General features: G+C 39.1%; 2 protein-coding genes across 3 annotated transcripts in view; one reads left to right on the plus strand and one right to left on the minus strand.

Annotated features, from left to right (window-relative positions):
* Positions 1-3,049, plus strand: part of LOC128868193 (leucine-rich repeats and immunoglobulin-like domains protein 3) — a 59,787-nt gene extending 56,738 nt beyond the window's left edge. For both annotated transcript variants that reach the window (XM_054110018.1, XM_054110019.1), the window contains 2 exons: positions 16-297; positions 368-3,049. In XM_054110018.1, coding sequence (XP_053965993.1) covers positions 16-297; positions 368-1,938 — 1,853 coding nt within the window. In that variant the 3' untranslated portion in view covers positions 1,939-3,049. The remainder of the gene's footprint in view (positions 1-15; positions 298-367) is intronic.
* Positions 3,050-8,312: 5,263 nt separating this feature from the next.
* LOC128868194 (origin recognition complex subunit 3) lies at positions 8,313-12,128 on the minus strand. The gene is made up of 5 exons (XM_054110020.1): positions 11,859-12,128; positions 11,496-11,790; positions 10,840-11,444; positions 8,687-9,915; positions 8,313-8,492 (listed from the first exon to the last, which is right to left on the minus strand). Exons 1-5 carry the CDS (start codon positions 11,883-11,885, stop codon positions 8,396-8,398), a joined length of 2,253 nt encoding a protein of 750 aa, XP_053965995.1. The 5' UTR covers positions 11,886-12,128; the 3' UTR covers positions 8,313-8,395.
* Positions 12,129-13,435: the final 1,307 nt, after the last annotated feature.

Consider the following 13,435-nt stretch of genomic DNA (forward strand, 5'->3'; position numbering starts at 1 on the left):
CGTTTTTCTTTTCAGTTCATCCGACCTTCCTGCAAATTCCCTCAAATTTAACGATTGATTCGGGCGACACAGCGCGCCTGGTGTGCTCAGCTACTGGTGACCCAGTGCCCGAAATCGCCTTGCAAAAATTTGGTGGAAGTGATTTTCCAGCGGCGACGGAACGACGGCTTCAAGTTCTACGTGAAGAAAATGCCTTCATAATCACCAATGCGAAACCGAACGACACCGGCATTTACACGTGCACCGCTGAAAGTGCGGCGGGTGAAATAAAAGTGAATGCTACCTTGGTGGTGAACGGTATGCTAAGCTGGAAAAAAGTGTAATTTTAATGAATTAACTAATAATTTGTTCCATTTTTTATTAACAGACAAGCCCCAACCTAAAATACCGCTTGTGAGAAAAGAAACAGTGGTGGGTGAATCCAGTGTACTGCAGTGTCTGAGCGACTTGGCTGCTGATTTGAGTCAACCGCGTCGTGAGTGGTTCAAGGATAATAAGCCTTTTCATCTCGGTACGCTGAGCGCCGATACGGAGCGTTACTTTTTCACTTCAGAGCATGAAATTTTGGTTATCGTGAATACAGAATCGGCCGATTCAGGCCATTATCGCTGCGAGATAAGCGACAATTCGAAAACGTATACAGTGCAAACGGAATTGATTGTGGTGAAGGAGGAACTGAGCCAGAATGTGATATTTTTCGGCGTTGTCATCGTCGCAGCGCTGTGTGTACTCATTATTGCCTTAGCCACTTTCGCGCTAATTCTGTATCAGCGACGCAAAGCATTTAAGCGTCGCCGTGAGATATGTCAAAACGCAAATAGCACCAGTGGCGCGCCGAGTGGTTTGCTTTCGGGCAGTGTTGGGCTAATTGGTGGCAGCGCACGCGTCGCATCCACCAGCTCGCAAATGCTAAGTGGCAGTCGTGGCAGCGCATTGGATCAAACACAACTTACCACACTCAATCGGACGCTGCTGCAAAAGCCGCAAACGGACGCACAGCGGCAACGTCCACACAGTCTAGGCGATTATGAAGCGAATGCAGGTAATGGTGAAAATGTTGAAAGTGGTTTGCAGATTGCTGGCAATAACTATGAAAATAGTAGACAACCACAACATTTAATTATAACACCAACGCCCAACTATCAACAACTTTTGCAACAACATGTCGGCAACGACATCGAAGCCGATGGCGAGCATTTCACAATGGCGTATTTGAAACGCATTTCGTTGCCGGACAGCGCAGGTGTTGGCGGCGACCACACGCAGGATCATTTGTCCAGCAAAGATTCCGGTACTGGCTCGGATACGGCGGTAAAGCGTAGCCTAGATGATTTCACAATGTCGGCGCTACTGCCAACTACTAGCGTAGGCACACAGCAGTCGGTCGATTGCGCTACAACGCCAGTCAATGAAACTACGCCACAGATCACGCGTCGTTATAATGGTTATCGGCACGACGGCATCGAAAATTCCTATCCCACAGACGATGGCGGCGATATGGACGACGCGGATCTTTTGTACGCGGCAACGCATGCTCTTGGCGTTTCCGAATGTGAGGTGGAGTTGCTGGACTTGGACAGGCATAGGACAGCTACTATGAGAATTAACGATCGGGATATGCACGCGGAAGCTGAAACTGACCCAGATGCAGATACAGATGTGGTTGCAAATGAACGTACACACTTTCTGCACAAAAACAATTATAGTAATCCAAATGACAACGCAACTGGTGTGCGAAATAATGGTAGTGGCGTTGACAGACAGCACTACGAACGTTTACCGACAGCTCCGAAACTTCACTACCCCACAAATTATAGCGGCAATAGTTTTGATGGCGGCGGAAGCGGTAGCAGCGCAGCACTCAGTGGTAATTGCAAAGCCAATTTAAGTACAAACTCCACGAGCGCTGCTGCGCATGCGCAAACGGTTGATATTTAACTATAATTAGGACAAAAACTAAAAATCTATCCTACACTAGCTAATGAAGCATGCCGAGCATACTTTAAGGCGTAAAAGCGGCAAGTGTAAGTGCAGCCAATGATGAGTACACCAAATAAGACTGTAGTTCATATATATAGTACATACATACATACATACAAGTTTGAAAAAGTCAAGCAAAATGAAGTATTTAGAAAAAAAAATGTCTACCAAAGTATCACATTGATACCACCTGCATATTTATATTTAATAGATGCAAACTTACTTACATTCATACACACATATGTACATACGTTTATATGTTTATGTGTGAATTGTAGAGAGCCTATAAAATGTGTCATAAACGTTGGCCGCATTTCGTTGCGTTTTAAACTAGTACAAATTTCTATGAAATGTGAAAAGTGAAATGTGACTTTGCTGCTCCTTCCAGCCTCCATCGCGAGTTGTCGGCTGAACGCATTTGTGTGCTGGCTATCCACAGTAATTTGACCAGTGCTAAAGTGATCACAGGGAAGGATAGGAGTTGGGCAAACAGTGAAAAATGTACAAATAAAAATTGCGATTTCGCTATTCACACAAGCACACACATGCACACTCTCCATTTCAACTCAAGCACACTGCATGTTTGGTTTTGTTTGTTCTTTTAATTTTAACGTTATTTTAAATATATTCGTTTATGTATTTATATAATCAAGTTACAGCTAGAAACTTCATTGTGATATTATTTATTACGCTAATTTAAATTATTATTTAAATAATTAAATATGTAAATGTGTAAAGTGTCAAAAGCGGCTATAGACATTGATTGAATATAATTTACTATCTATACACACAAATTGTTCGATGCTAATGTGTATAAGAGTATGACATATATACATATGTATTGTAAGATGCTAGTTTATTTCTTTGTAAACACACATACATACATCTACTAAATACCGTTAAGTTGAAAGTTATGCCAAACCACCTAATTAATTTGCACGCCTTGTAAACATAGTTCTAAGGAAGTATAGTAATTTTAGCTATAAGAACCCAAGCGCCTACATAATACATATATATGTATGTAGACATATACATATAAGCATATAAATACACACTTATTATATTGAAATCAGCTTTTTGCATGCATGTTCATATATTTTTTTCTATTTTGAAGCAGTGAAAAGTATACTTTTGAAATACGTATGACCCAACTTTGACAAAGGCTTGCCCGTACAACGCGATTTAAAGTCGCTGAATTCCAATTTAGTCCAATAAAGATTTCCCATATACATATGTACGGTGAATACCGCTGGTGTGACAGTCCTTGACTGGATATAAATTCGAGTCGTTCCGGTAACGTAGACCGACTCATATAGGAGTATATGCACAAAAACGTGTGCATTTTATCACAACAAAATAGTCAAATCAATCATAGAGTCAGACTTTCTGTTTTCTTCATGATCTTCGTTGTCACTGCTTTCGATTTGCCTATTTGGCGTTTCAGGTCGTAGAAGACTAATTGTTTCAGAACAGAACGGCTAGCTTTTCTAATGTGGCTGTTGTCGATTGCTGCTTATCAATGGATCATCATCATCATAGCATTACAGTTTGCGGTGAACCATTGCTTCCGCTACAATTCACCTCCATATCCCTCGGTCATCAGTATTTCGTTTGATATCAGATATGCCCATGGCTCCAAAGCTCATTCGTCGATTGTGACCGTACCATCGAATCCTTTGCGCTTTGATGTATCTGATTACATTTGCACCCCTTATAAGTGTGTCTTACTCGTCGTTGTATTGGTAAGACCGTCTTTAAGTCGTCCATATAGCCATAAATACTTGTTCCGTGCTTCAGCGGCCTCTTCTGAAAGCTGCCCACTTTCTAGTCTCCGATTTTTTAAATCAGCAAAATCTGAGATTCTTACCATTTTAAATTTTTCGACTGCCATTTATTTCGGTATTTGCCCAGGATACGACTTAGCACTTTTCACCTGTTATCGTAATACATATATATTTACTACCTTTCTGGGCTCTAATACACTTTTCAAGCGACTAACTCCTTTAGAACTCATCGCATGAAAATGTGAATAAAAGTGTAAAAATTTTCCTGGTTTTCCGGTTCAAAAGCAAAACTTGTTAATGTGAAATGCCTAAGTTGTTATTATTATTTTGTTAAAAGTCCACAGATTTAAGTTTAAGTGTATCCAGGGGCATTAAAAATCTTTGGTTGGCCATTTGTTGTTTCATGTGTGTCTGCCGGCCGCCGTAACCGAATGTGTTGGTGCATAAGTGACATTCGAATGAGCCCCGGTTCGAATCTACCGGCATGAAACACGAAATGGCAGAACAAGTTTGAAATCGAATACAAGTAGCGATCGCCCCTCGACAGGCAATGGCAAACCTCCGAGTATAAAACTGTCATGAAGAAGCTTCTCATAAAATACCATCTGCCGTTCGGAGACAGCAAAGAAAGTCCGAAAAGTGTAAAAACAGCATCAAGACACAGTTCACAAATAGGTGAACGAATTACATAAAATGTGGTAATCATCTAATTTTGTTTTTGAGTCATCATCATTATTGTTGGCGTGACAGTCCGGATTGAACCTTGGCCTCCCTCAATAACTTCGACCAAGAATCTCGATCCGTTGCAGATCGTTCCCACGACAGTCGGTTCTACGTTACCGGAACGACCAGGATTTATATCCGTCATAGGACTGACTCTTCAGTAGCAATGTTTATGCTGCTACAACAACAACATCCTTTGCAGATATTCGACATTCGCCAATTTTTCAGTCGAAAATTTTTTGCGTCGTCATTAACTGTGTCAATCCATGCTTCCCTTGGGCATCTCCTTTTAACAGTTTTTTATTATAGATCTTTTTTGCAACTTCGGGTGCGGCCATCCTCAGAACCTGTCCAGCCCACTTAACACGCTGAAGCTTGATGTAGTCGGCGTTTTACAAGTCGTTTAGCTCAGCTATACGTTCATTGTTGTTACGTAGGTGAAAGTTGACGTGATCTATCCACACTGGTCCAAGGATGCGGAATAGGATTTTTCGCTCAAATATGTTGCAGTTTTCATTATCCGCATTGCGCATTTGTCAGGTTTTTGAAGCCGAATTATTGTTTTATAGAGTTTCAGCATCGTTCGCCTAGAAAGAAACGAGGAACCCAGAGCTTTGTATGTACAGTGAAAATAAGAGCATGTTCCCCGTCTGGAGTCTCACACTAACTCCTTGTTTGGATGTTGCATTCGCAGAAGTGTTATATTCACGATATTTGAACGGCGCCACCCGCTCATAAGCGTAACTGCCGATTGATATGGCAGATTTACATTCATTTGGAACTTTTCCAATGCATAAAGATTTGCGAAAATTCTTTTTCAATAACTTGTTTTTGAATAACTTTTACTAATAAAAAAAAATTATTTGAGTGGTAGAAATCTTTATTTTGATTTTACGCGCTCCACTGCTTGTCTGTTGTATATTGCAGCTATCTAGTTTACAAGTGTATGAATGATTTGCAATAATTATAAATCTTCCGATAGGACAATTAATTTTGCGCCACCTTCTATATATGGAGAGCTAGCCGATTAAGGTCACTGGATGCGCCTTTCTTCGACAGCCTGGGACAGTGCGGCAACCTAAACCCCATCAATCTTCTCCATTATATCAACAGCTCTGGCTGGCTGTAGATAACTTGCTGTTGGAGGTCTCATAATGGTATCAAAGCGGCGCTTTGGTGCTACTTGGACCATATCACTTACCTATTTGTATATACGGAGATCTACAATAACCTTTGTAGGACCCTAGTCCGTTATAATGCGTCAAAGAATGGTGCATGATGACTCTGAGAACAGTTGTAAAAAACTCTGTCAACTACAATAATACACTTATAATGAAAATGGCCGACACCAACGTTTCAAAACCCTTTAAAGATCTAGTATTTTAGAAAATACTTTTATGGAAATGCCCGCCTGTGGGGTCAAAAATAATATACATAATTATGAAGACTAATTAAGCCATCAATTTGCATTGTTGGGCATCGAAGTGACTCAACAAATAACTTTTCAGAAAATATACTATTTTGAGCAAAAAAAAAAAAAACAAAAAACAAAAGGTTGCCAATATTTTCGTAATACAAAAATACTAAAACCGTCTACAAGATAATTCGAAAGTAACTACTACAAAGTGCATTATTTATATATATTTGTATGTATACAATAAATAACCCACATTCAACTTATTTGTAAACTTGCCTTGTATGTAATATATTTACATTTACACATGTATTTTACTACATACACATAATACAAATATAAATGCCTATAGGCATACGATTATTTGTAAACCGCATTGACTACTAGCAAATAAATGTCCATAGAAAGACTTACTGTTTACATGCAACGCAAAACTTGCCTTCTATTCAATTTAATATTTATAAAATTCTAGACGAAAAGTGCATTATTAAAGAAAGTTAAAAACAAACAAAACTTTAAAATAAGAATAACAATTTTACATAGGCATTTAAGTTAATAATAAACCAACTTTAATACCCAATATACAATTAATAAATTATTTATGTATAACAGTACGTACATATATACACTCATGAAAATATATTTATAAATATGCATTGTAAATACAGTAAGTATAAATATTATACGTACTAAGCACAATGAAACTAAATTTGTGTATGATGTATTGCTAAAAATATACAAATACCTAAATTATTAATAAAATATAATGAAAAATAAGAAAAAATGTGTCATTTCCTAGGTGAGGTTAGGTTGTCGCAGTCACTTAGAATATTCCACAAAATTTTTTTGGTGTGATGCACGGACATCAGCTGTCTGTTAGTTGGCTAAATGATAGTCCAGAGTATTGTTTCCAGGCGTGCGGAAACATTTTGCCGTAAGTAAACGCGAAAAAAGAAAATCAGTAATGGATTTCAAACGTAATAGTGTGATTACATTATATTTGGCTGGAAAATCACAACCAGCGATTGTTCGTAAGCTCGAGCACCTTAAAGTAAATCAAGTTTTTGTTTATCGCACCATTACTCGTTACATTGATACTGGTAGCATCGCGAAACGTCATGGAGGTGGTCATCGAAAGACTGCAACGTCACGTGAAATGGCTCAAAAAGTGAAGAAGCGAGTTGAGCGAAATCTCCGACGAAGTGCCAATCAAATGGCGAAAGAACTGAAAATATTTGACCGTAGCATCCGCCACGTACTGAAAAATGATCTCAGAGTCAAGCCTTACAAGATCGAAAAGGTGCATGATGTCACACCAAAGTAGGAAAAAGTCAGAATTGAGAGAGCGGAGGAGTTACTTCACTTGGCCGAAAGCGATCAATTTCTGAACATAGTGTTTTCTGATCAGAAAATTTTTCAAATTGGGCAATTCGCAAACTCCCAAAACGATAGGGTTTATTTGACTGACCGTTCATACGAGAATTGGAGTCATCGATTGGTCATCAGGGGGTAGCACCCGCCACAGGTAATGGTTTGGGCCGCTGGCGTCAAGGTAAATGCGAAATATTATCGGGAAAGTACTCTGGAGGTTGCTTTGAAGCCGTGGGCAGACAAACATTTCGGTGGCAGACCATGAACGTTTCAACAGGACTCGGCACCGTCTCACAAAGCTCGAGTGAACCAAGAATGGCTAAAAAACAACGTTCCGAACTTCATAACGTCCACACAATGGCTCTCACATGTACCAGACGCTAGTCCGATGGATTATTCTCTTCAGGCCATTTTGGAGAGCAAGGTCCAAACAAAAAGATTCACTAGTCTCGAGGCGCTGAAAAAAGGGAATTGCCCGCGAGTGGGCCAAAATACCTGCAAGTCACATTCGGACAGCTTGCAATTCGTTTTTGTACTGCCTCAAGGCCATTAGAGAGGTGGAACATAGAGAGAACAGGTCTGCAGCGAGCTATTAGTGCATTTACACCTGAAGAAATTATCGAGAAAATGATAATAGAGGAAGAAAAATGGATTGCCGTCGCAAATTTCGTGAAAGATATTATCCGATAAAACAAGCGTGAATTGGAAAGTTGTGCTGAAGAACATTGATCACAGGTGTCTTAAAACAGGCGACCCTGGAGGCAGGGTGAGTAAGTAAGTGTCCTTCTTAGGACGCCAGGACGGCGACCTCGAAGCAATGCGGAAGCAGCCCGGGGTGCAGGGAAAAATCCAAGAGAAGAGGAGGGATATTTTTTGTGGAATCACCACACACGTAGTAGCGACGGTTACTATATGGCGCGAAGGCATTTTCAACCCAACCTCACCGCAAAAAAAAAAAAAAAAATCATACTTGGATCATACAGACCGCAAAGGAAACTGGACTGAATTGGCAGTTATTTAGTAGGAAATCTAAAACAAAATTTTTTAAAACTATTAAAATTATAAAATTTATTTATTTTCAAACTTATTTTAATTTTAGTTTAATAAATGAAATTAGCCTTAACTACCACGTTAATCGCGTAACATGATCCGTTTTGCGTTTGGACATTTTAATATAACCCAAAAATTGCAGTTCGGCTACAGCACGCGTGAAACGAGCTCTGAAATATAAAGAAAAAATGAGCATGAGAAAAAAAATAACCATTAAATATTGTATGATGCGTGGACTATCAAACGCACACTGTATTCTGGTTGTAGACAAGGCAACTTTCATGACTGGTTGCCTATATTCTATTATTTGTGCCTATGTACGTTTGTATATATGACCAAATCTTAAAATACATATACAACTTACTGAATTTGGGGGTCCACTTGCTCATGCTCGTTATCGATGTCATCCACAACCGATCGGAACGCTTGTAACCAATCGAAGAGATTAATCATGCGCCCGCATTCCAGATGCAGTTTATACGCCACAGATAAATCCGGTAAAGTGGCCAACAACTGTGTAGACTCGGACAATTGGCAACATTTACACTGTAGGTAGTAGTGTGGATTGTTCAGTGCCATATGTAGTGCGGCACGTGGCGCACCAATAATGTTACGGCGCACTGTTGACACATCGCTGAAAACAAATAGCTCATGCAACGGTGGCGCACGTGTAAGTGGCGCCAAATGAGTTACTATAATTTCATTTTGTATATGCAGCAATATCTGTGACACAGCCTGTGTGAACTCCGAAGTTGCTTTGTTTTGCTGCTTGGACATTTGTAATAAATGCTCTTTGAGATCTTGACGTGAGCCAAATTTTTGTTTATTCACCTCCGGTGTAGCCGGTCCAGAGATGATATTAGAGGCCGTAGCGTTAGGCGACGATTTTTCTTCCATACCCGCCATTACAACTTTAGTTAAGTGATCTTTTACCGCTTGCAGTTTTTCATTGGCGGTGGTCATACAGTCAGTGGCTAATTCTAAGCCGGCAATTTCGGCGCGCATATACTCCTCAGTTACCGATATTGCTTTTGATATTTTCGTAACAAATTCATCTTTAGACATGAAGCTAAGTATTTGCCAACATTCTTTAAATTCCGGCAGTTCACGTACTTCTTTAGACAGGCAGATAGTGTATAGTTCACGACGCTGCTTACCCAGCGGGCATTTAGGTAAATCACCAACTAACACAGCGAGAAATTCTATGAAAATTCGTAGTAGCATAAAGTGGATATGGCAGTCACGCAGTAGTTGTGGCAATTTCTTTTTCAAGTAGTTATCGTCAGTGAGTATGGCAATGATGCGCTTGCAGTCATTGATGCTTTCAACATAAGGACGAAATGAGAGTAAATGACGTATGCTTTCAATATCGGCGTGTGTGAGCGCTTTGATTTGGTTTAATGAAGACGAGTAATTGGAGCAAAGTGCGTAGGCATTCCCTTGGAAAAAGTGTTCCATTAAACAGTATTTGTAGCCTTGAATGAAGCCATGAATGGAAAAGTCGTAGTAGAGGAAGATGTGTGTGAGAAACTTGAAAGCCTTGCCTGATAGATGGAAGGAATATCGTGGTGAAAGTATGACGCGTTCCAGAATCTTAAAATTGAAGAATAAACATTAAAGCGAAATGTGCGCAAAACGTTATATATAGCGGGTTGTATTAAAAGTATAGATGTTGTGGTTGTAACAGCATAAATTGCATATAATTTTGGGAATGATCTCGAAGTGACAGTCCTTGAACAGATGTAAATCCGCGCCGTTCCGGTAACGTACAATCAATGGTCGGGGTAACAAAGTGTCGATTGACGATCTTAAACAAAACTTTTAATCCGGCAGAAAACTCAGAGAAGTTAAGTGAAATAATGGGTTGTTGTTGTAACGGGGAATGCTGCTGGAGTGACACTCCTTGGCCGAATATAAATCCGGGTCGTTCCGGTTACGTAGAACCGACTGTCGTGGGAACGTAAAATAAAGACAAATGACAAAGAGTGCAATATGGGGTAAGGGTAGTCAGAATTTTCAAAAAATTGGATTTTTTTTAATATCTTAAAAATATTGTGTGAAAATTTTGTAGTGAGTCCGACAAATACTTTTCGAGCTATTCAACAATTAACAGAAGGCGCTCGGGTGCTCCGGTTCGATAGCAAAACTTTAAATGCGTTTTTCTCGAAACTATGTTTTTTGAACTGGTGATCACTGTAACTTAAAAACCGCTTGGTAGATTTCATACAACAGCCATAACTTTTTTTTTGAAATTTTGCTAAAGTCAGGTCGAAACATAATGTATTAATGCTGTGTTTTTATTTTTGTAGATTAAAGCAATTGACTAGCAAAAAAAATTAATGAAAATAATCATTTCTTCGGGCCTCTGACTACCCCTAACCCCTTATAACACGCAAAAAAATAAATAAATGTTGATCAAATTGTTTACCCAACATTTTTATCAAACTGTATCTACCTGCCAAAGTCCGTAGTTGAAATGCATTTATATAATTTTTCTATGCTGCAAATAATACCTACCTCATTTAGACAAACCGGAGCCGTTTGCGTCTTGAATACGCAGAGTTTTACTTTGCTTGTGACGTGGTAGGGCAGTGCATTATGAATAGCTGTAACAGCAGTTGCCACGCCAAAAATCAGAACGAAAGGTAAATGGGTACGGTATGCGCTTAGCATTAGTATAAAATCCTGCAGAACTGTTGTATTAAAACATTCGAAATCAGGCAATATAACCACTAACGCGTGGGAACACTCTGAACTTGGTTTACCCGATAAGCTTTCCTCCTCTTCTAACTCTTCGTCTTCATCTATATCGCTAATTTCTCTTGCTGTGTGCACTTGTGGTTTTACATATTTGCGCCGGTACCAGTGCACCAACTGTCGCATGTTACATTGAGTGCGGCGCAAACGTTTTCGTTCGCGCAAATCTGCTTCTTCGTCTGCCGATTCCGTTGATTGTGCAGGTCGTTCTGACGCCTCCATGAAATTGTACACCATTATCTCTATAGCAGATTTTAATGTAGTACAATCACGAGATTGCAGCATACACACTGAGGCTGGCATTTTTTGCAACAAACGTTGCGTTAGTGTAGCGAACTGTTCCAAGTGGTCAGGTTGGTTTACACCTGGCAAAAGTATATAAATTAATTACTTTTTTCGAATGAAAAGCAACTCACCGGTTAAAAGTGCTGCAGCTGGTACTATTTCGTCCATGTCATATGTGTCCATACCCCCATCACTGCTGCTTTCGTTTCGCACATATGCGACCACGTCTTCTAGAGTTTTAGCATAACTTTCCGATTGGAGTTTCTCAATGTGATTCTCCAACGAACGCCATGTGTCCGCATAAGTTGCGTAGAAAGGCTGACCAGTAATTTGATTTTTCAATGCATCTGCATTAACAAGCTGATGTTTCCGTTTAACTCCACCTTTGCTTTTTTCAGATGCAGCTCCTTTAAAGACGAAGCAGCCCTAGTAGAAGTATAAATATATATTGGTTTATAGGTGAGGTATTAGGCAATAAACAAAGATCAACCCACCTTAGATACCGAAATAGTTGGATCCATCACGAAACGCTCAACAAAACGTTCTATACCAATTTCGTGGTGTACAGTTTGGAATTTCCTACCAAGAAAATTCGTTTACGTTTGCAGTGTCCCAGAAATGGTTTATTCACTTTATTGACGATTAAAACAAGAACAACAAAAACGCAAACAAAGCGGAAAGTTAGCTCGATAGACAAAAATTGTAATAAGCAATTTGGATAAGCAAACAGCTGTCGGAGACAGCAAAAAGTTTAAATGATTTTGCGCGCCAAATTGTTGTCAGCTGTTGTCGGTGTTGCAGTTATACGAAACATCGGTAAAAGAGGATCATTGTCTACTTTTAGAGTTTTTTCGAAAAAACTGTCTCACCATTATATAATATGTCGGCAGGTCGAAAATATTGCCATAAGCCCTGTAGAAAAGCAACAGATATTTTTGTTGTTAATTCGTTTTGTACAAATATGTTTTTGTTGGTTGTGAAATGTATTACAAATTAGTGCTTTTTGAAGCGAAAGAGGTATTTAGTAAAATTTATGGTAGTCGTAGACGGTGGGTTCGATCATAACTTCGGGATCGGGGTGCACATTCATTTTGCAGGACAACTTGGTTACACTTAGCCTTTACTCTACTCTTTCAAGCTTTTATTGAAAATATAAGGGTGCATTTGAATTGACTCAAATAATATAATTCCATTTATTTTCTACATTTAATTTAATATAATAAACAACACAATTAATACAAATTTGCGCCATACAAAATTGTTCTTCTTTAAACAGTTGCCATTTTCGCCGCACTTGCCGTACGTCGAAAATAGAAATTGGCCAATTTTTGTGCATTCCGGTATAGCATACGACACGTATGTGGCGCCTTCGACTCAAATACACATAATCTATTTTGCTGTTAGTAAAATTCGTTGCCGCAACCGACGGAACGAATCCTCTGTGCCGGTCCTATTATTTATATATATAAATAATTCGCGCTTACACCCTTTTTGAGTGTTTGACCGCGCTCTACCTCCTATTTATGGTATGTGTCTTGATGTTGTTCCACGTATGGAGGGACCTACAGTTTCAAGCCGACTTCGAACAGCAGATATTTTTATACGGAACTTTTTCATCGCAGAAATACACTAGGAGGTTTTCCGAAAGGCCGACGGCTGTTAGAAAAACTTTTTCTTCATTTTGGTGTTTCCGAATGGAAGTCACGACGGCCGCCATAGCCATAATAGACGGGTCTAGTAGTGAATGAGTAATTAGTGAAATGGTTATTTTGTTAATCAATTTCGAACGGTAGTGAATGAGTAATTAGTGAAATGGTTATTTTGTTAATCGATTTCGAACGGCTTAAAAGAAATATGCGCTCCATTTTTGGAATATTAATGTAGGTAAAATAAAATAGCTGTAAAATATACAAATACCTCCATAAATTATATAATACTCAAATTGAATTGAATTTAATTTTTTTAATATTATATAAAGGGTTTTCCAATAACAGGTGTTAGGTGTTAAACAGGAGAGATGATTAACGATTTTTTATGGCCGGAATTGGATGGTATTGATCTGGACAACGTT

The sequence above is a fragment of the Anastrepha ludens genome, chromosome 6 (genome assembly GCF_028408465.1).
Source record: "Anastrepha ludens isolate Willacy chromosome 6, idAnaLude1.1, whole genome shotgun sequence".
Classification (NCBI taxonomy): Eukaryota; Metazoa; Arthropoda; class Insecta; order Diptera; family Tephritidae; genus Anastrepha; species Anastrepha ludens.